We start from the raw sequence: 23,974 nt of genomic DNA on the forward strand, positions 1-23,974 counted from the left end.
TGAAGCGTTGTCCAATGAGTTTGGAGGTATTTGGTTGAACTGTTTCTGTACACTTGAGAACACTTCATATTTTCCAATTGTTTTCATCACACTCTGGTGGATTCTTTAACACAATGTGAGTTATGATTGACATGAATTTCATACAAATTTACTGTAGGCATTTTAATTTACTGGATGTCAAGTTATTTTATATTACCTATTATATTAACAATATCCCATAATTTATTATTTTTTTATCATTAAAAAAATGTTGCCAAATTTTTTCATTAAAGTCAAGTGGAGTCCTGAAGGCCAAGGACCCACCTACAACTGTTACAAATTAAAAATAATTCTACCATAGGATTTTGGATTATAGGATTCCAAAAATACTCCGTACTGCCAATTGCCCTATTGTCACATTCTCTTTCTCCCTGCAGGTGTGGGATCAATCGTCTGTCTGACTGTGACAATTCCATCACCTCATCCAATCAGTGGAACGACTCATACCTCTGGTCCCGCCCCTAGTCTGACAGAACTTCACTTCTCTGGTCCTGCAAGGGTTGCTCTTAGAGCAGAGTGGGTCAGAGGTCAGATTAATATCGGGCCTCATTTTAGGAGCCCAGCAGAAGTGCCTGGAAAAAAATGCATTGCCTGCACAAAACAGAAGTCACTCTCAGCTGCAGCAGTGTCTGTCTGAGTTCAGAGTAGTATTCAACCAGCAGCCTTATCATTGTGAAACTTGCACCAGCTTGAGGACTAAAGCTTAGCAGGATGGGGCTTGGTTAGGGCTACTGTTATTGTTAGGGTTAGCACTAGGATGGGACAACTCCTGGGAAAACTATGTTGCTGTTGGAAGAGGAGTTGGCCAGTAGGGGGCAGTCTTCCCTTTGGACCAAATAAAATCCAATGTCCCAGAGCAGTGACAGGAAGACTGAGCTTTGGTAGATGCCGTCTCGTATATAAGACATTATACTAATGTCCTGACTCACTGTGGTCAATCGAAACCCCATAGCAATTGGGGGTTTCCATGATGTTTTGGTCAAATTCCCAACAAAGCGCTCACCATTCAACCCCCAGCTGAATTGGCTTAATAATCTCCAACTCTCTGCTTTAGATGTGGCTACACGAGTAATGGTTGTTTTCCCCACCACACTTCACTGTAAGCTCTTTGAAATACCAAGATGAAAGCCCCTATATACAACTAAAACCACTGTGTTGGGGACTGGAGATTATAAATCTTTGCTGTGATTGGTGATCTGCCCTCACCTGTGTCTGCTGTGATTGGTGGATGGAGATGAGTGCACACTTCCTTGTAGGCTCCTAAACAGAGGATCATGTGACCGTCTGACCCCTCCCCTTTGACCGCAGCCCTTCAGCGCTCGACCGGAGCGCAGCCATGCCAACGCGGTGGAGCCGCCTTCCACGCGCCGCTACGGCCACTGTTACGACCGCATTTCGCTGTGCGTCCTCGCTGCGCTCTCTCTCTCTCTCTCTCTCTCTCTCTCTCTCTCACACACACACACACACACACACCCACACCCAACCTCCACTCTCGAAGCCGCTGTGTGTTTCAGTAGCAGTTTCATCAGGCAGAATTTTGATGAATCGCGTTATCTCACATTATCCTGACCAACATATAGGAAGTTCCCTGCTCCCACCTGAGAAATGTAACCAATTAGTGTGTTTTTAGAGAGGGGGGTTGTGGTTTGGAGGGAAATTAAAATGGGCTACCGCAGCAGACCACGCCAGGGTTCCACTCCTGTCAGCTAAGAACCGGGAGATTCACGTTCACCAAAGCTGGCCAATAAAAATGTTGCCTGGTCTTACAAATATCAACTTCTAGAGATGCAGATGAGGGTCAGAGTTTGGCATAAACAGCATGGATCCAGCCTGCCTTGTGTCAGTAGTGCAGGGTGGTGGTGGTGGTGGTGTAATGGTGTGGGGAATGGTTTCTTGGCACATGATAGGCCCCTTAATACCTATTGAGCTTTATTTGAATGGCACAGCATACTTCAGCATTGTTGCTGACCATGTGCATCCCTTCACAACCAGTCTACCCTTTTTCAAATGGATACTTCCAGCAGGAGAATGCACCGTGTCACTAAGCAACCACCATCTCAAGCTGGATCTGTGAGCATGACAGTGACTTCGGCCAATGGCCTGCACAGTCCCTAGATCTCAATCCAATAGAGCGGGAGGAACGGGAGATTGGCAGCATGAATGTGTGACCAAAAAGATCTGCAGGAACTGAGTGATGCTATCGAGTCAGCATGGACCAAATTTCATGAGGAACGTTTCCAGCACCTTGTTGAATCCATGCTGCCAAGAATTCAGGCTGTTCTGGAGGCAAAGGGTGCCCAGTACAAGACAGGCGTACCTAATCAAGTGACCAGTGAGTGTAGTCTACCCTCTCCTCTCCCCTGTCCCCCATAACCTACCTAGCAAGGCTTCACTGGGGCCAGAGTGTTCAGCCAAACCTCCACAGTGTGGCTTTCTGCGATGGCCTCTGTAAATAGCTCGACTCTGGTTTTTGTAGAGATTAAATGGAGTATGAGGCTGGTGACCAGCCGTGTCTATTTTTATTAAATAAGTGTTTCTAACATGTGACCTGAATGTTGTTCCATTGAGAATATCCCACGTCCCGGTTCTCGCCAGAAGGAATGCTGTTGTTCTCCTCCGTGCGACGGCACGGAGTCCCAGCTGCCCACCTGTGTCATGGTACAATGTGCTTCTCACCTGCGCCAGGTGCTGAACCGGTTAGCCGCTAACGAAAAAAAAAAGACAAACATGCGCTGCGTTAATGCTGCTTTCCTGTGAACTAAACCAAGTTTTTTGCTAAGAGCTTGTGTGATATATATAATGTCCAAAATAGTTTATTTATTTTTTTGAGAGGTTTTATTTTGAAGAATAAAGGTGACAGCACCGACATCAAACACTGCAGCAGGTCAGAAGACTCAACAGCGCCCCCTGCAGCTTGCTGTATTCCTATCGCTTTAGCACACTCTGTGCAGTTCTCCGCACCAGGGCCCCCACAGTTCGACATGACCGTTACCCTCTTCTTTTTACCATCTGGGTCCTTATTCACAGCAGTGCTGATCTAGGATCTGTTTTCCAGTATCCACATCCAACCTTATCTATTCTGAGCTATAATGCAGCGCTGATTCAAGATCAGGGCCTGTATTCACTAAGCACGCGAGCAATAGCGCTGATGTAGGACCGGTCTACCGTTCATATAATAAACTATAAAAAAACATAATATATAATAAAATATCAGCAATACTCCTCTGCAATGCTTTATGAATATAGGTTCTGGGGCCTCATTTATAGAATTTGCTTGGATTTCATGCTAAATTTGATATTATATTCAAATCTATTGTACTGTGAGTAAGAATGATTTATATAATGTTTGTATATTTGAATAAAGATTCATACGTCCGACATTTGCATGTTTCACCTAAAAATCGCAAGTGACCATGAACTCTTGTGACCGTAAACAAGCTCAATTTCTCTCTCCAGTGAATGCCTTCAGTTAGCTTTATAAGCTGGACTTCCCCGTCTCCTTTTCCCCATGTAAATTATTTAGCAATTACCGTGTACAAGCTGCAACTGAAAATGTGATGCAAGCATTATACCTGCATTACAGCTGACCAGCCACAAGGGATAGTTTATACACATGGTCTGGAGCTTGCTTAGAGGCAAGCACATTTTCATGTTTAAAAAAAAAAAAAAAAATTTTTTACATCACACCTACGTGAATTTCATCATACACACAATTTACAATAAAATACTGTATGTGTACAAAAATGCAATAGATAAGGCCCCTGATCTTGGATCAGTTTCGAGGTACAACGCACAAAATTATTTGGTGAAAAAGTCATGGCCGAAAGTCCTGGTGAAATGGCAGAGCTGCACAGCAAGTCTCATTAAAAAAGTTTTCCCTCACAGAAAAATCCCCACATCGGGGTCACGTTTATTTTTCATAATGTTTATTTAGTCTTTACATTGTTTATTTTTGGCTTTTCCTATCTTTGCTGTATTCACTGCTTATATATGACAACAAAAAAAACAGATGGTGATGTCTTGACAACTGCTATTTACTGTAGTTTTTCCTGATTTTTTTCTAAATGTTAAGACTGCATTAAACATGACTGAGCTACCCTCATGTATAGAATGTCCCTGTTCTTTTGTGGATGTCCTGCATTTGGTTGAATTATAATATGCTTCCGGTTAAAAAAAAAAAAAGATATTTTCAGTCCAAACGGCAAAAATAGGTCGAAAATTGTGAGTGCCCTAGCAGAGTATGAATGTACACTGAAAAGTACGCACGGAAAAGATCACAGATCTCTCCTCCATATCTGGAGCCTGGACCAGTGGGATTCTCAGGAGCTTTTCCCTGAAAATTCTGCAAAGGCAAATCTGTGAAGCTAGTGTTGCCACATTGGGCTTCCAAACCCCAAATAGAGTTTGCACTAGGATTATTTATTTGCCGGCAAATTTTTTTCAATTTCAGCTACATCTAACATGAATTTAAATATGTACACAGCAGGTGTATTTAATATGTGGAAATATTTCTTGCATTTTTGGACTTAAAAACAGTTTCAAAACCAAAAATGAAATATGATCATAAATATGAAACATTCAAACATACACATGCCTTGCACAACAGGATGAACTAGGTAGTTAAGGGGGGGGGGGCGCACTCTGCACATTCAGTGGGTGGTCATAAACCTCAAAAAAAACAAACAAAAAAAACGAATCCCGCCAGAGCAGCCTGAGGCCGACATAACAAGTCTGTCAGGTCATATTACAACACACAAACACAGCCGCCCACCAACCCGACACCAACACTCAGACTCTGTTAGGGCCAGAAGTGCCTTTTATTCTTTACAGTCTAAGTGCTCCACGTCCCCCACCCAAACCCCCCCCCCCCCCGTTCAGCATTCGGAAGTTCCGTCTGAAAGACTGAAAGCAAAATCCAAAAAGGAGGCGGAGCCCAGTGGTGTCTGACCCCACCCCTGGGTGTGGCTTCGGTTTAGCCCCACCCACTGCAGCCCGTGAGAAGTCAGTCTGTCCAATCCACCGTGAGTCCACTTAGCGCCTTTAAAAATCCACTCAAAGCGTCTCTCTCACACACGCGCCATTATACATTAAACTGCGAAAATGAGATATATACAATGCACCTCACGTACACACGTCTACACATCATAACCTCATACAGCATTCTAATTCTCCCAGTGAGACGGGCCTAGGTGAGCTGGCTGCGATTGGAGGAGCGAGTAGGCGGGACCAAGGTGAACTTGGCCGTGATTGGAGGAGCGGGTAGGCGGGACCAAGGTGAACCTCGCCATGATTGGAGGAGCGGGTAGGCGGGACCCAGACGGAACTGGCCGCGATCAGGAAGGCGAAAGTGGGCGGGTCCTAGTTGGAGCTGGCCGTGATTGGCTTCTCCAGCTCCAGGTCGACGGGGGGGAGGGCGGAGCGGCAGGCCTGGCAGGCGCGGCTGGGCGCCGGGACCCGCTGCTCGCAGCAGCTGGCGCAGAACACATTCCCGCAGGTCCTGCAGGGGGCACCAGAGAGACCGCGAGCGCTCAGGCACCTGAGAGAGGGGAACCAGGCAGTGTACAGCCTTTACACTCGGGGTGTTTACAGAGACAACAACCACAGCTGGGTCAGATACGTTATATAAGAAAAATAAACACATGCACACCAAAGGATTCCGGTCACATCAGAAAATCCAGAATGAAAACATACAAATTCTCCAAAAAAAAGATCTATATTTTATTCAACCATGTAAAAAGTTACACTCTATGAAATTAATGTCAGCTGTAGCTGTGTAGTCAACTTGAAATCAAATGGTTCTGATGAAGACCTATGGTATGAAATGCTGTCTACCATGGTTTAATATAAAATTTAATAAATTACGTAATATATCTTGTTTTGGAGCATAAGTAAATGTGTGGGTTTTCATTCCGGATTATCTAACACATTCTATGAAACAGTTTAACCGTTTAGCCTTCAGTAGGTCCTGCATATTACCGTCCCTTTTAAAGGAAACATTTTCAACAATATTCAGAACAAACCTTTTGTTTCGCATAACTATTTTTTTGGTTGCCAAATGTTTCATGGAAAATTCTCAGGAATCTGTAGGAGCATTCTGAAATCTCACTAACATCTAAATAGTTCCAGTATTTCGAATACAGTATTACTACTTGAGTTCTACCCAAATGTACACTGGTAGTGAGAGGGTTAATGGGTAAAAATTACCATAGTAACTCCAGTTACACCCACCCCCCTCATTAATATGAAGAGACAAGTGAGATTTGATCAAGAACCGCAATCACAAAACTGCTAAAATGCATACATGGCAAGCAAGGTAAGCTGTCATAATTTCACTGAACAATAGCATAACTATTTACGGGGATAAATTAATTAATATTAAATTAGGTACCATTCCCACTTCAGTATTACAGATGCATGCTCTGTGATAAGGGACATTTTAATGGGGACAGGATAGAGTCCTGAAGTGAACCATCTCTATTCTCATAAATGATCTCTGCCTGAGCACCATGCAGGTCTGGAGGAGAAGGGAGTCATAGAAACGCATCTCATCAAAAAGGGCGAGAGAATGAGGTCAATGATATGGAGATAAAAACATGTGAGAGTGTAAGTGTGACTCTGGGGGGGGGGGGGCTCACCAGGCTTCTTCAGCAGGCTGTTTTCCTCTGTGAGAGAGGGAGAGGCAGACGAGTGAACGAGAAAGAAGAGAGAAAGGGAAGGAAGAGGAACAACAATCAAAGAGAGGCTATTTTCAATTTAGTTGGGGAACTGGGCTCGTAACTCTGAGGGTTAGGTAAGTAGGGCATTAGGTACATACCCAGGGCAGGTAGGTAAATATCCAGCCATTTAAATGGACTGTATGTAAAATGTAAACTGTGTACATTGCTGTGTGATTAGATTTAACAATCACTACTGGTAACTGAAGGCAATGGAGTTCTAGAACACTGGCTTAAAATTTTGAAAAAACATTCCAAAAAAGCTACTCTTCAAAGCGTTAGACTTGATGAGAACAGTAACAGTAGGCCAGTGAAGTGAGATGAGGGGAGGTGTGACATCAGCACACTTGGGAAGACTGGAGACGATGTCATGCGGCTGCGTTCTGTATGAGCCGCAGGGGTTATGCAGCACATGCAGGGAGACCAGCAGGAAGGGAACAGCAATAGCCCAGGCGTGAGAGCACCAGACCGGGAGCTACGCAGAGCAGGCAGTGAGGAAGAGCCAGATTCTTCAGATGGTGTACAGAAAGATTCAGTTAAATGCAAGAATTGGGACAGTAGTGTCAAATTGGTTGTTTTTCCTCTAAACTATCAGATAACTTGACTCCTCTGTACTATGATATTATCAGATACTTGACTCAATGAATGGCATTGTTCTAGTATAGTCAATGTCTGTTTAAAAACACATATAAATGCTGACATTGTAAATTTTGCCTCATAGTCACATGAGCTATTCTTTGATTTGAAGTATTTGATTAGTATAAAAAAACAACCAATTGTTGCAATACTTTAGCATTAAGCTGTATATGTCCACGCACTGCTGTTGTAAATGCACACGTGAAGGTGGTCTACCTGCAGTGGTGCTTCCTGTTGGCCAGCCAGAACCGGCCCTCGCAGCCGTAGCAGTGGCTGGCCAGGCGGTCGGGGTACCACTGGGCCACCTGCAGAAGACCAGAGAGTCACACTCCACCCACTCAACACTCAGCCAATCACAGCCCATAACCCAGGGATGACATCATCGTGTGTCAGCGATGTACGTAGCTTTGTATAAATATATAAAAATAAATAACGGTAGAACAATGTAAAGCTATATACGCCGTTTTATAGGTAAAGATTATATCCCAATGTATATTGGAATATCAGGAATATAAAAATCATATACATTTATGTATATAATGCATATCTTTCAATGAAATTACACGGAATTGCAGATATCACCATAACCACACGCCACACCCTACCACTGTATGACCCCTCCCCCACACCTAAATGACCACGCCCCTGGGCCTGCACTGCCACGCCCTATCACTGTATAACCCCTCCCCCATACCTAAATGAGCAGGCCCCTGGGCCTGCTTGGCCACGCCCCTCACCTCTGTGTCCTGCTGCTCCAGCCGTCCCCAGCTGGGCTCAGACAAGAGCTCTGCGTGTGCGTGACAGGGAGGATCAGCACCGCCGTCTGAGTCTGGACTGCAGGGCTGTGGGCAGAGAGGGAGGGAGAGAGAGAGAGAGGGAGGGAAAGAGGGAGGAAGGAGGAGAGGGGGGAGAGAGGGAGAGAGAGACAGAGAGAGAGACAGAGAGAGAAAAGGAGAGAGAGACAGAGGGAGAGAGGGAGACAGAGGGAAAGGAAGGCAGTAAAAGATTAAGATATGACACAAGAAAAAAAAAGTGAACCCAAAACAGGATGTGTACCGTCCTTCCTTCCTTTAAGTGAGGCACTTGAGCATGCACTCTGAATAATGCAGAAACACAGCGGCCACAGCATGCAGGTATAACACTAACAAAGCTCTCATTTGAAGAGTAACCTTCTGCACATCTGGAAGACAAGTTTTTTGTGACCAAATTAAAAAAAAAAAAAATTTTAAATGCATGAAACCTATACATTACAAAGCAGCATGTGTGCCCAACTTCTAATAAAATTAAATTAACTGCACATGATGATCAATTGATAATCAGTGCACAGGCCTCAGGATAGCCTGCCTCTGTCAGAGACTTACTGTCAGACCTGGGCCCTGGCAGCAAATAGGAAGAAAGTAAGACTCAAAAAATGTAGTTTCCCAATTTTAAGCAATACATTCTTTGACCAAAGTCAGTCAGTCAACAATTTTTAAAGTAAAATTTCATTCTGCATACTGGCTAAGATACATGTTTGTTTTTGTATCGTCAGTACGGCTTGGACATTTTACAATTTTCTCTAAATGATCAGAAGCCGATTTGTCCTTTCATGTACTCAAGTACTCTGATATACAGTAATAGCCCTGCTTAGAGGTGAGGACCCCTCCATGTGACTACATTACCTGCTGGTCGCCGGGGTGACCGTTGCCATGGTGGCTCTCCAGGCGGCTCCACAGCTCCTGGACCTGGCGCTTGAGCGTGTGCACCTGCAGCTGATGCCCCGCCTCCATCTGGCGCAGCCGCAGCTGGACGGCGTCGCTGTGCAGGGCCAGCCCGTCCTGGGGGCAGCGCGGGGGGGCCCCGGGGGGCGAGGTCGGGGAGGCCTGCCGGCGCAGAGGGCTCCGCTGGCCGTGGCCCCCGTCCTGTCGGGGGACCCCGTTACAGACAGGAGCGTGGGGCGGAGGGCTGAGGGGCGGCCCCTTGACGCCGTCTGGAGTCCTGTGGAGGCCCCGCCCCTCCTCTGGCTCCGCCTCACAGCAGGGAGGAGGAGGAGAGCTGCAGGGGGATAATTGTTCTACAGACGCTGGCCTGACCCCGCCTTCCTCTGTAATGGTTTCCGCGATTTCAGCGTGCCCGTTAGTCAAAGTCCTTATGGTGTCGGTGCTCAGTGCGTGCAGGTCCCCCGGCCTCTCAGGGGCCACTGGCGTTTCTGGGGCCCGCTCTGCCTCCCCCACCTGCCGCTCACACAGCTGAGACTCGGGGCCTTCCAAACCCTCCAAGGGTAGATAAGTGGGCGGGGTCATGGGTGGAGGAGAAGGCGGGGCTGTTGGTAAGGGAGAGGGTGGAGCCACAGAAGGCTCTGATGGGCACTTGGGTTCAGCGGTGACCTCTTCATCATCCTCCTCCGTCGCTTCCTGTAGAATGTTTTCCATCTGTCCTTCAGCCACGCCCACAGCCACAGAGAGCTCCGCCTCCTCTGCGCACCCTTCCACCGGAGGCCCCACCCCCTCGTCCTCACTGGCAGCCGCTTTCAGCTCCTCCCCTGCCACTCGCACGTCTTCCATCTCCACCGAGGGCCGACGCCCCCTTTGCCCCGCCCCCTGAGGGTCAGCGGCCCCGCCCCCGTCGGGCCCCGCCCCGGCGCTGAGCTCCTGGGAGGGGTGGCGGGGGTCCGGCTGCTTGTTCTTCAGGTTGGGGTCACTGGAGCGGCGGTTTGGGACAGCGGTGCCCCCCGCCTCGCTGGGCAGGTTCTCAAAGGACCTCGTCTTTGGAAGTCTGCCGGGAAGAACAAACAACAACAGATAAAACATTAATACTGACTGGATATCCAGCAGGGAGAGAAAAACAGCTGGACTGCATATTTACATATATGCAATGTCACAATGCTGTTAATTAGACAGCAATATGGCTGTATCCAATCAAAATTACAAACAAAAATTTGTGTTCCACCTTGCGCACATGCTGTTACCATGCCTTTCATCAACAGCATAGGTCACTACCATAAAATGTATTTTCAGGTGAGGCTAAAAGACATGAAATTTGTGGCAGCACTCTGTTGGTACAGAATGCTTGTGTGCCTTGGTCCGCGCTGCGGGCGGCCGCGGAAGCTCACCGGCCCAGGTGCACCTCCTCAGGGCTGGCGCCGGGCGACGGGTAGGGGGCGCAGGAGTCATCGGAGGGCGTGGTGGGCAGCGAGCTGGGCAGGTACACCGCGCTCCACAGCATCAGGTTCCGCACGTGACACACCGGCCGCAACACCTGCACGGCCCAGAGAAGCATCCGGAAAACACAGGACCAGAAATAATTATGACAACTCAGAACATCAGGTATAAAAGGACTATAAACAAATTTATATGTGATACACCTGAGCCTTCTTTTATGGAAATATACACATACACACAACTGCTACTATGGTAATCTTACCAAGATAAACAGTAGCAATGAAAGTGAAAAGGACTGAAGAATGGACAAAGAGAGCAGGAAAGGACGACAGACAGACAGACAGACAGACAGAGGGAAGCATAGAGACAGAGAGAGGGAAAGGGCAGAGAGACGCGGCGGAGGGGAGCGTACGGCCTCGGAGTGGGCGGAGTAGAGAATGTTCTGGAAGGCGCGGTTGGCGGGCCGCATCAGCGACCACAGGGAGCACGTCCTCGCCTGCACGCGGGCCTCGTCCCGCTCCCTGCCGCTGTTGCACAGGAACGTCCCGAACAGGCAGGAGTACGTGTGCTGCACCAGCTTCACCTGGGACGGAGAGAGAGGGAGGTGCACGCCTCAGACCTCGCGCCTCACACACACCCCGCTCTCCTGCAGACCGAGTCAGCCTCACCCACGTGACAAGCCTGAATACTCAGCCTGCTGAGACTACATGTAATGAAGGAAACATGTTTGATAATAATAAATAATAACGAGAACATATTTTATAATAATAAGTTATTTTAAAAAATACGATTTCATGCAACATCAGTTGGTTAAAAGTAGTAGTAGTTTGATGAAACTGTGCAAAAATTAAGTTTTGCGGCTGTTCGTGAGAAACCACAGGATTATATTTTGAAATAGATGTCACTGTTTAATTTTTCGAATGCAAATTTTTGGCACTTTGAAGACACACAAAGACGAGGTCTGTTTTTATCAGGGTGAGCTGCAGAAAATATCTCATCACATTCTCTGGGTAAAGAGGAAACCTTAATTTTGTTTTTGGGTGAACTACCCCTTTACTATAAGTGTTAAAAGTGTATTAAAAATGCTGGCACAACTGGCAGGGGCCAGAGTCAGGTGGGAGGGGTGGGGTTAGGGTAGAGGGGTGGGGCTAGGGCGGGGCCTCACCAGGAAGGACTCGTTGAACTGGAAGGAGCAGGGGAACTGGCGGTGCAGCTGGTGCACACAGTCCAGCCACTGCAGGAACACGGGACAGCGTTCATTAAGGTCTTCTGCTTTCTCCCCATGACCGCAGCGGTCACCAAACTTGTGACCGAAGTCCAACCACTCAGTCTCCACCAGCACCTGGAACCCCTGCAAAAGAAAACACAGACCACAACAGAACCAGGTCAGGGAGACCACAACACAGCCAAGTCAGAAAGACCACAACATAACCAGGTCAGCAGAAGTTCCCTACAGTTTGACCCAGAGGCAGAGGCAGGGGGCGAGGCCTACCTCGATGGTGCGGTAGTATGGGTCCAGCAGAAGTTTGGACAGCGCTACGATCTGAGGGGTGCGGTCCCAGCCGTCGGAGCAGTGCACCAGGACAGGCCTGCGGTCCCGGTCCACCGCGGTCACCACCAGCAGCGCTGCCTTCAGCAGCAGGGCCAGGTGCTGCAGCCAACGGGTACTCTCCAGCGCAGACAGCCAGCTGTGAAGAGAATCACCACATATAACCACCCACACAGCCAGCTGTACAGAGAATCACCACATATAACCACCCACACAGCCAGCTGTACAGAGAATCACCACATATAACCACACACAGTCAGCTGTACAGAGAATCACCACATATAACCACCCACACAGCCAGCTGTAAAGAATCACCACACACAGCCAGCTGTGCAGAGAATCACCACACACACAGCCAGCTGTACAAAGAATCACCACATATAAACACCCACAGTCAGCTGTAAAGTATCACCACACACAGCCAGCTGTACAGAGAATCACCACACACACAGTCAGCTGTACAGAGAATCACCACACCCACAGTCAGCTGTACAAAGAATCACCACACACAGCCAGCTGTACAGAGAATCACCACGTATAACCACCCACACAGCCAGCTGTAAAGAGAACCCCCACACACAGCCAGCTGTACAGATGATTACCACACACACAGCCAGCTGTACAGAGAATCACCACACACACAGCCAGCTGTATAGAGAATAACCACACACACAGCCAAATGTACAGAGCATCACCACACACACGCACAGCCAGCTGTACAAAGAATCACCACACACAGCTGAAAAATAGCCACACAAACACAGCCAACAACATTGTGTGGTCCGCGGGGTCAGTGTGTGAGGTAGGTGGGGTTATTGTGAGAGAGTGGGGCTCACTTAGCAGGGTCAGGCATCTGTGTGCAGAGGAAGCGCAGGGCCTGGAAGCTCTTGCGAATGGAGTGAATGTTCGCCATCCCCATGAACATCACCTCACAGTTGGGGTAGTACTCTGGGGGAACAGGACACAAGGGGGCGCTGTAACACACACGGTCGGTTAGGGGAAGAGATCACTTTTTAAAATGAGCATCTCCATTTCAAACTGCTTTACTGGTGTGCCACACGTAGAATGTGCATATTTCCAAAGTTGAAAACGGCAAGCTACAATGAAAGGTACAAAATCAGAGAAGACATTACACAGAAAATAAATATAACAATTTCCAAGTAACGAGTGAAAACATGTAAGGAAGGAACATGTAGATTCAGGCCCCCTCCTTCTGGCAGGTTCCCATGGAAACTTCCCCCCAGGTGAGCTTACCTGGGCACTCGCAGCCTCCGCCCTTGGCGCGGTTGGCCACAGCAGCCGCGTAAGACCTGGCATCCAGGATCAGCAGCTTCTGAGGGAGAGCATCAACAAGGTCGCCCTCCAATCCCCGGCTTATGGAGGAGTCTGGAACAGAGTATTCAGGGGTGAGCCGGGCACTTCGCTACCACCTCATGGTCACCCGTGCCATTGCAGGACTATTACATGAACCCATACCAACACAGGTCTCAATGTCAAATTGTAAAGACTGTTGAGTTCCAGCTCTATAGTAGTGGTTCCCAACCCTGGTCCTGGAGATCTACTGTCCTAATTTGGCACACCTGATTTTACTAAATGGCAGCTCAACCACATCTCCAGCTGCTGAATGAGGTGTGCCTTGTAAGGGTTGAAATGAAAACCTACAGGACGCTAGACCTCCAGGAACAAAGCTGGGAATCACTGCTGCATAGTTTAGCAACAAGTTGACCTATTGCGTCACTCACGGGTATAATGTGCCTGCAGGGTGTGAGCCTTACTGACCGAATTCGCGGTGGGACAATGTCCCGTTGGTGTGCTCGTCAATGAAGGCCCCGTTGGGGAAGTTCCCACTGGCGTGTGTCCCATTGGTGCATTCGTGAGGGACACCCCCGTTGGTGCATTCGTAAGGGAGATCCACGTTGGCGCGTTCGTTGCTGTGTTCAAGAGGGACACCCCCATTGGCGCATTCGTGAAGGACACCCCCATTGGCGCATTCCTGAGGGACACCCCCATTGGTGCATTCATGAGGGACACCCCCATTGGCCTGTTCGTTGGCGCGTTCATGAGGGACACCCCCATTGGCCTGTTCGGGCGGGACAATCCTGTTAGCATGTTCATGAGGGATACTCCCATTGGTGCGTTCGGGAGGGGCACCCCCATTGGCGCGTTCGTTGGCGCGTTCATGAGGGATACCCTCATTGGTGCGTTCAGGAGGGACAGTCCTGTTGGCACATTCATGAGGGACACCCCTGTTAGCCTGTTCGTGCAAGGCGCTCCTGTGGCCATGCTGGTGAGGGACACCCCCATTGGTGCGTTCGGGAGGGACACCCCCATTGGCCCATTCATGCGACGCGCTCCTGTAGCCGTGCTGGTGCGCGGCAGTCCCGTTGGCCGCGTGCTTGCGCACCCAGCGGTCGGCGGCGCAGGCCTTGGCGATGGACTGCACCAGGCGCTCGTCGTCCGCGTTGCGCCACCCCCACCAGCTGACCTCCGGCTGGGCACAGCGCGCGATCACCGCCCCCGAGCTCTGGTGCCTGCCGGTTAGACGGATATGGTCGGATACGGTCAGGCATGGTCAGATGTGGCCCATCACGTCACTCTTAATAAAGGCTATTCAAGTGTAACTACATACGCAGCACAGCTCAATTCCTCATTAAGAGGCAATTAATTACATTAGCACTTAGCATGTACAGGGTGGCATTGCACAACGGTACTCATTTATACAGTGGTTAAGTAAGCCAGTGCATGGGTATGCCAGTACAGCAGCAGTTTCCCACCTGGTATCTGAACCAGCAACATACTGGCACCTGTCGTGCTCTTCGACTATAAAACTTTTACATATGAAAGTACACCCGCAGGCCCACACACACACACACCTGTACACTACAGTCGGAAACCTCTTCCAGGAGCGGAAGCCCCCCACATTCTCCAGCTCAGCATCGGTGATCCAGCCTGGAACCAGCAGCAGCTGCGGATAACTGGAACACAGCCTGCGGTGAGAGAGAGGGACACGGAGTTAGAGAGAGGGGCGTGGCATTAGAAAGAGGTGAAAAGTGAAAGAGGGGTGCTGCGGCAGAGAGAGGGGCGCAGGTCACCTGTAATTGCTGTTGATCTCAGATATCCTCCAGACGCCCTGAGTATCAAAACCCATCCGCTCCACTTCATTTCTGAATCGCGAGGTCACATGGTCACCTGGCAGGAAGAAAGAGAGCCAGATTAGCCAATGGCCAGAGCGCTGAAAGACTCCGTAGCCACAGGAAAAAGAAGTTAAAATCACTCTGTGTGCAAACAACCTGGTCCTGTGGTCTTACACTGAGCAAAGCCTGCTGCAAACCTCTCACTGCTAGAGCAGTACTGTCAGACCCGGGCCCTGGCAGGAAATCAGTTAGGACCAGTTAGGAATCACGGTTTTCCATAAATAAAACCCAGCCCGATCACAAGGAACCAAAGAGAGACAAGGAGAGAAGGACTGGAGGAATAAGTAGAGAAAGGGCTGGAGTGAGTGAGAAGAGTATGTGAAAGGGAGGATGGCAAGCGAAAGAGGAAAGTAAGCAAGGGAGGGTAGAGAGTGAGTGTGGACTGTGATTAAGGGGGGTGGAGAGTGACCGGTGAGTGCAGACTGTGGGTAAAGAGGGGTAAGGGTGAGTGAAAGAGGAGAGCGGGTGAGAGAGGATTGTGGGTAAGGGAGGAGAGAGGCTCTGGATGGCGTACCCGGCCTGCACGTGTCTCCCTGCTGATCCATGTCCCCTGCGCAGACGTCCTCGCAGCAGGTGTGGAAGGCGAAGGAAAAGAGGTCCTCCAGGCGGGACGGGGGCCGGACCACGCCCGTCAGCCTCTTCGCCCACTCCTGACACTGCTCCACGCTGGAGAACTGGCACCTGAGCAGAAACGCAAAGCTCAAACAGGGCGTGCACACATACACACATGCACAATCACACACACAACACACCCACACCTGCAACCAGAATCAAAATGTTTAGGGAGGGATTTGTTAGCAGTAGGAGGCATCTAGTTGAAGTAGAAGTGGGGTTTGGCGGAAGGCGGGGTCTGTACCGATATTTGGTGCACTGCAATTACCTCTGCAGCACACCTGATGACATCACAAGCCTCACCTGATGGCCTTGCAGTCCTTGCAGATGATGTGGAGCTGGAGCATGTCCCGGACCTCCACGCTCTCAATCAGCATGAGGGGCACCTGGGGGAGAGAGGTGCAGGTCCACCATGAGCTACAGCCAGTCATACACAAGGGCCAGGCTGCCACTGTGGGTTAGAGTCAGTCTATTTATTATTCAAACACTATCTAAATGACAACCCATTCATCCAGAACAGGAGCTGCTAGGATCCTGTTACATCAAGTATCCTGTGTGTGCTTATGCGTATGTGTGTGTGTGTGTCTTCTCCATTCAGTAGGCTCATAAGAGCACAGAACAGTGTAATGCGCCTGTGAATGAACGCTGGCACCCATCTAGGAATTCCGTATCTACGCCTGCCACGCCCACAGGCCACGCCCGGCGCACTCTGAGAGACAGGGCGAACGCGTAGCAAGTGAACCTCACTCGCCACGCTGCTCCTGGTGCTGTGATAGGCCCTCTCAGTCACACCCTGCGTGACTATTTTAATTACACCCGGCTAATCTGCCCGAGTAATCCTGCCGCCCGCTGGGATTCCACAGGAGTTTGCTAACCACCCAACTGGGTTCCCCCGCCACGCCTAAGGCTATTCCTGCCTCTTCGGGTCCCGCCACAAACACGAGCATGCTACTCATTACATCACAGCTGTCCTACACACTCAAGCACTCACGCACACTCACATACACACACGCACATTCATACACTCAACACAGGTATACACACAGCCACATTGACTCACGCAGGCGTGAGCGCGCGCAGACACACACATAAGACACACAACATACACAACACACACACATGCACACAAACACACAAACACACACTGGTCCACAGCACTTCAACAGAGGACCATCAACAAACTGCAAGTAAAAATTGATCATTAGCTGTGTCCTCATCAGGCATCAGCACTACTGGCTAACAGCTAGCACTAACAGCTAGCAGCAACACCTAACAGCAATCCTGGCTAATGGTCGTTGGTCAGCTCTGATTGACTGGCCCTTAAGGGCTCTATAGATAAGTGCAGAGCAGCTCCAGGGTCACCATCTCAGTGCTATCTGGAGACACAGTTGTTTTTTTTCATGACCTTTTTGAGAATTATTTTGTCTCCCTTAAGTGCAGTGGAGCCACACCGGGGAAGGGCAGAGAGAACACAGAGAAACGTCCTTCACGCCACGGGCACAGAAACATACACATACATAATAATTTACAACCATGGGTCCCAACCCTGTTCCTGGAGATCTGCACTCCTGTAGGCCTTCACTAAAACCTTAACAAAGCACACCTCATTCAGGAGCTAGAGATTTCGCTGAGGTGCTAATTATCAGGTCTGCCAAATTAGGGTTGACAAGAAAACCTACAGGACGGCAGAACTCCAGGAACAGGGTTGGGGACCAGCACACACACTTACGTTCACCACAGACTCCTTGAACCTGATGTGCAGCCGGTAGCTGGACATGGCGATGACGGCATCCTCGGCCCGACCGACGTACTGCGTGACCTCGCCATGCAGCTCCAGGAAGGGCACCTGCCATCAGAGTCAGACACAAGCGCCTGCTGGGTTAGGGGCCGGGGCTGGAGACTCAGAGGTCACAGGTTCCTCTCCTGGCTGGGGCACTTCTGCAGGGCCCTCGAATACTGAACCAGAACCGCTACACTAAAAAAATCCAGCTGTATAAACACTTCATGTAAAAATGCACTCTGTGTAAGTTCCCCTGGAAAACAGCACCTGCCAAATGCCCTTATCTAAATGCGAATGCATTTTGCATTCCACCAGGCCTTCAGGTCTCCACCAGGGGGAGGGAAAGACATGTTAGCACAGGGGTCTCCAATCTTATAGGGGAAAGGCCGGTGTGGGTGAAGGTTTTTGGATTCGCCCAGTATTAGGACACCCGATTCTACTCATCAAGGTCTTGATTGAAAACCATGATTAGTTCATTAGTTGAATCAGGCATCGTATTGCTGGGCTAAAACAAACACCGGCCCTTTTCACATAAGACTGAGGACCCCCAGCGTTAGCGTGTTAAAACCATGCTTAGACAGCTGTGTGGAGGGGACGCAGGACAGCACAGCGCACTCCTCACCTGGAGGCTGTCCTCCTCCAGGACAGGGGGCGTCCTGGGAGAGGTGCCTTTGGGCCGGGCGGGACTGTGACAGACCTCCTCGTCCTGCCGCACAGAGATCACCGCGTTAGCTTTAGCACATCAGCAGCAGTCTAGCGCACACCTGACACACGTCCCGCACACATTCAGGCCACAGCTAATAAAAAAAAACAGACGACACTTCTAATACACGTTCAGACCAATCCGGGGTGTGTCGGGGGGGTGGGGGGGTAACGAGTCGGGGGGTTTACCCTGGCCCCCATGGCAGCGTGTGACCTGCAGAAATGTCCCTCTCACCCCTCTCCGCTGGGCCTCAGGCACGATCTGTGGTGAAAGAGAGGAGAGGACAGGCCTCATGAACATGAATTCAGACATTTTCTAAAAAGGAATTCTGGGAAGTGAGGATCATAGAAGTATGATAATTATGAAATTTGTCCACCATCCTGTTCACAGCTCACAAAGCGAAGTGGTCAACGGTGAAGGAAATGAAACCAATACACCGGCAGTTATGCAAGGTAGCCCCAGGTATTAATACAGAGCACACAAGGACCGGTTATATATATATATATATATATATATATATAATATATATAATACACACACACACACACACACATAACCTCAAGAAATATGGCTATATGTATGATGTTTTCTGCAGATCATTTCAACAAGGCTGTTGCTATGTTTCACATTCAATTTTGATCTCATCTGACCATAACAGCCTTTTCCAACTGAAGCCCTAATGCTGAACTTTGATTTGAAAGCGTACGCCAAAGTTAGACGAGGCCAAATCTGATAAGGGAGCAGAGACCTCTCAGAGAATATATAATGTACAATAATCAGTAAGATTGAGCAAAAACCGAAGACCAAAACCTGGCTCAGCAGACGCACAAAGCAGCAGCCAATGCATCAGAGCACTCCGAAAAGCTGCAGTCAAACTCACAGCATATCAGATCTGTGGTGCGCTCTACAGAGAAACCGTATTTTTCAGAAAGTGCCAGAACACCTTGAGGCTGTGAGGGTATGGTTTTTGACCCCAAGCAAGTTTGCACACCTGACTTGACAAAACACCCTCCAGACCACAATTTAACCGTTTTCCCACACTTGTCAGTTACAAATTATTTGCACAAGAAAGCAGCAGTGCAAAAGCACTGGAGGAGTCCTGAGACTGAGATGAGAAAGTCTTAGCAAATACCGAAAGCAAAATTATACCCGTCCATTTCAGCCAACTCCACACAGGCAGAAAGATGCATCTCTATATGGACAAGTTTACATAAGTAATCCACCAAGCAATGACAGAGGCTACTGTTAAAAAAATGACTGTGTGACTAACTCCCATCACAAAGTTTAAACCTTACACTGTCATTTCAGTTCAGTTCATCTGTTTTTCAGACCTGGGTCAAATACGTATTTGTTTTAGATTCAAATACTTTTCTATGCTTTATCGATCTTGTCTGGTGTATTGGAACCAATGAAACAAGCTCAGAAAGTGCAAACCCCGCCTTCTGGTCATATTGGCAGGCTCAATTACACCAGGCAAGATCAATAGAGCGCAAAAAAGTATTTGAATCCAAAACAAATACGTATTTGACCCAGGTCTGGTTTTGATACACTTCATTTTTTATTAGCCAGCCCCTGCTGCAAATAACTTCATTATTAATAACAGCTTTCTCAATATCTTTATTTTGTTGAGGATATAACAGCACTTTTTGTGCATGAAGGCTACTTCCCACAGACTAAAGAGTAAGGATACAGCACGGCACTATAAAAATATGCTACTGGCAAACGTCTGTGGTTCTAATCACACTGAATGGGGCATGGGGACAGTGTGGGAACGTTGCTGTAAAACATTTCCCTGATCAGATGACTGACTGGGGAGGTATGATGTGATAACTGTCTAGCATGTAGAATCAAAGAACGCTCGACTAACTCCACTCCACTTTTTTACGGCAAGCAACTTTGTAAAAAATGCTGACCCTACGCTAGGCCTGCCAGGAGCCTCCAGCCTGAAATAATTCAGAGCTTGACACACTGTACACTGATACACACACAGGACATGGTGTACGAGTGCCATATCTTCACCATGATACAACTGCAGCATTATCTGATGGTGTGGCAGCTGTGTGACGGACTGCTACCAGCTCTTCCCACAGTCGAGCACCAAACCTACATCTGAAGCACACGAACATCATATTCTTCCACCAACACACACAGACACACACACACACACACAGACACAGACACACACATGTGCATGCACACACACACACAAACATCATATTCTTCCACCAACACACACAGACAGACACACACACAGACACAGACACACACATGTGCATGCACACACACACACACAAACAAACACACACGCACACACATACATGCACACAAAACACACACATACGCACACGCAGGCACGTTCAAACACAGAAAACTAAAGGCACAACAGTTCACAAGGAAAGATTCACCCAAAAATGCATCAAATAAAGTGAGAAATATTCACACACACAGAAGCGGGCACTCTGCACACACAGAGAAAAGCACTTCCCCTGCATCTGGCCACATGTACCCTCCTGCCAGCGTGCCCACAGTGTGCCCACAGGGTGCCCACCCCAGCCAGCCGCATTAGGGCACCACAGCGCTCTGCGGCAAAGGTCACGCCCTCTGGCAGGTGAAATGCGATCTGGGATTGCAGTGTTCGGAATTCTCGATCCCTGGGATCCGTACCAACCGACCCTACAAAATACGCACTGCACACTTACGCCCTCGCATCACACCCTTACACACACACACACACCAACTGATCCAGGACACAGCCACTCTAACACCGCTTTAATCCAGGACACGCCCACACGAACAAAGCTTTGATCCATCACACGCCCACACAAACGTAGCTTTGATCTAGGACACGCCCCCACACCAATGCAGCTTCTATTCCAGGACACACCCACACAAACACAGCTTTGATCCAAGACAGGCCTACTGTAACAACATTTTGGTCTGGGACATGGGTCAGCTAGCGCATCAGAAAGTAGCCTCTCTCAGGTGAATTTTCACCCATAACAGAGCATAGTATCCAGATGTAAAGGCAGACCCCCCCCCCCGTCCCCCCCACCTTTCCCCTCCAGGGCACACTACCTCCTCAGGAGAGCACAGTGGTCATTCAGTTCACACAGGTGTTTAGTTCTCTAAAAGCCCACCTCTGCAGCAGACAGACATTCAAACATACAGATGATACCTCAAACTAATTACTTTCCCTTAAAAACGTGCAGTAGCCCGAGTTTTCCATAAAAGGGTCTTACAATTGTAAAAAAAAAATAAATAAATGAATGAATGAACAGGCGTGCTATCATATGACACTCACGCGGCCACAACAAGGGCTTTGGGCAAACAGCTTATCACGAGAAATTCCCCCAAAACAGGTCAAAGGAACGTTTTTTTTTGTTTGTTTGTTTTGTTTAATATTTACATTAGGCCACTCGGTTCCGTGACAGATTAACTGTGTATTTTAGTGTGCTTTGAACTAATTCTACATTTGTCATCCGCGAAACTAGCCTGTACTCCGTGCAAGTAAGCGCAAGTGCATTGTAGGAGGTGCAAACAAGCTAATAATGCTGTCCAAAAAAGGCTTTCGACACAAACCAAAACCATACATACATATTAAGAAAACAGACCTTCACATCAATTAATGCTTCTAGCAGTCTTGTGTAAGTGAGGAGAAACTATTTATGTCAGAAGTTGTCGGCAAGATACCTGCAACTGGCAAAGTGAAAGAACGTTGATCCTCTAAAACTGGAGTTGCCACAACGCCTCACTTTGTTTTATTGGTCACCATGGTCTGTCCCTGCGGTGTGATGGCATCTGCGGGGAAAAACGACAAGAATTCAGAACTATTGAAAATGAAACTATTTCAAACGTCTTCAGAATAAACCCACTCACTCACTGCTTCGCACAATGTGACTTTCCAGATGTTAGTAAACATTTTGCGTTTTCTATTTTGTAGTACTTGATAAATAATTTTCATTTGACACAGCAAATACGGAAACAAATTATTGCTGTACGGCCGTTAAGACCTACTGTACAACTAGTTGTCAAAATAACTTGAGCGTTTCCCCCAAAAAAACGAATTCTGTTCACAATCAAAACACTCTATAATGGTGAATACCGAATAGTTTCCCCCGTGTAAAGGTTCGTGATATTATCACAAACCTTGAAATTCGGACAGCAGCCAGGTTCAGACCGCGCCGAATACATCGCTCATTCATACACTGAAACGCGCTTCCAATCTGTGCAGTTAAATCGACTCATTGCTACGTCTATCAACTTAATGTCACATAATTCATAATGTCTCAAATCTAGCTACATGGCGTTAGCCACCTAATCACGTATCTTCTAGCCATATTCGTTCACTAAGTTTAGGTTTCATGAAGTTGACAGGTTGGCATATAGCTAGCCAAGCAGGTGCCAAAATGTTACATTAAACTACCACGCAAGCTATGCAAATCCATTCGGAAACGTCAGCCAACTTTGCTATAACCCCGAGCCAGTGGCTAGTTCGATGTTATAAAACGTTTTCAAACTACCCTAGTAAATCTAGCTAGACACTTAGCACTTTCCTAAATTAACCGTGTTAAGTCAGATTATTTTTAACGAGGATATTTTAGTTTGTATAGCTATGTTAACTAACTCTTCATAATATTATGAACATTTGTTAAATTGCTCGCAATCCGCCTTTGCTCGCTTTCCATTGGAAACAAGCTAGGTCTGCCGTGCTTATACCTAGCTAACGTTAGCTAGCTATGTTAGCTAGCCAGTTTTTGACGTTTTCACTTTCTTTTTTTTCTTCAATGTTACAACTTTGACAAGCTAAGCTACCAAAACATTTGGTTAGTTAGCAGTTTAGCTCCGTCCGACGACGGGCGTGTGGCACCAGGGTGAATATTTTGCCCTGTCATTATGTCCACAGAAAAAGCTAACTCGGTGGCTAAACCCACTTTGGCCACCATGCTCTGTCCGACAGGTCCTTGTGCCGGGCTCCCTGTCTGTTTTGTTGTTGTTACGAGACGGAGGGCGGACCCCTGACGGAGGCCGCAGCCAAAACAAACCGATGCAGGGGACACTAACGGAGCAGTCACCTCAACCTTACCTTCGAGACGAAGCAATCCTATGGTTCCATCGATGGTATGCAGTCTTTTTTGCAGTAAACACCAAACAATGCACTGAATAAGCCGCCAAACCCAGTACTCTAGCTCACAACCCGTCCAGATGTAGAACCGAGAACACCGACCCTGAGTCGCTGCACTGGTGATTTTACGTGACGTGGATCGTGACGTACATGCTGCGTAAATACGTACTCGCACGAGGCGAGCATAAACCAAACCTTTTGACATTGGAGTTATTACTGTTCATCAAACGTGAAACGAATGCGAAACACCCTATACACATAAAACAGGATTCATACATATTTTTCGAATCTTGCAAGCAAAATTGGTTCAAAAATAAAAAATAACTCGGTCACATATATGTTTTGCACTCACATACAAATCTCCCCTGAACAGACGAATGTAATCATTTTAATAAATGTCATTATTTAAATTTCTTGACACGAGTTATTTTTTGGGAAACGATTTGACAGTGTATGGGCATTCATTTGCCAATGACTTGATCAATG

General features: G+C 48.0%; 2 protein-coding genes across 5 annotated transcripts in view; one reads left to right on the forward strand and one right to left on the reverse strand.

The window, feature by feature from the left end:
* The window catches only part of LOC135240195 (citron rho-interacting kinase-like), a 67,817-nt gene extending 63,667 nt beyond the window's left edge, over nt 1-4,150 (forward strand). The window contains 1 exon segment of the mRNA XM_064309559.1: nt 417-4,150. Within this exon segment, the coding sequence (XP_064165629.1) occupies nt 417-440 (24 nt within the window). The 3' untranslated portion in view covers nt 441-4,150.
* LOC135240196 (myotubularin-related protein 3-like) lies at nt 3,699-23,625 on the reverse strand. 4 transcript variants are annotated; one of them, XM_064309563.1, is made up of 21 exons: nt 23,450-23,625; nt 22,057-22,164; nt 18,555-18,627; nt 18,286-18,369; nt 17,613-17,729; nt 16,187-16,269; nt 15,786-15,952; nt 15,170-15,266; nt 14,951-15,064; nt 13,857-14,608; nt 13,332-13,463; nt 12,914-13,025; nt 12,021-12,216; nt 11,694-11,879; nt 10,941-11,111; nt 10,480-10,625; nt 9,050-10,142; nt 8,126-8,230; nt 7,605-7,693; nt 6,675-6,701; nt 3,699-5,536 (listed from the first exon to the last, which is right to left on the reverse strand). In XM_064309563.1, exons 3-21 carry the CDS (start codon nt 18,564-18,566, stop codon nt 5,398-5,400), a joined length of 3,822 nt encoding a protein of 1,273 aa, XP_064165633.1. In that variant the 5' UTR covers nt 18,567-18,627; nt 22,057-22,164; nt 23,450-23,625; the 3' UTR covers nt 3,699-5,397. The 4 variants fall into 4 exon arrangements, with proteins under 4 accessions (XP_064165633.1, XP_064165630.1, XP_064165634.1 ...); XM_064309560.1 differs by having other exon boundaries at nt 3,699-5,575; XM_064309564.1 differs by lacking the exon at nt 6,675-6,701.
* Nucleotides 23,626-23,974: the final 349 nt, after the last annotated feature.

Source organism: Anguilla rostrata, chromosome 14, assembly GCF_018555375.3.
Source record: "Anguilla rostrata isolate EN2019 chromosome 14, ASM1855537v3, whole genome shotgun sequence".
NCBI classification, from domain to species: domain Eukaryota; kingdom Metazoa; phylum Chordata; class Actinopteri; order Anguilliformes; family Anguillidae; genus Anguilla; species Anguilla rostrata.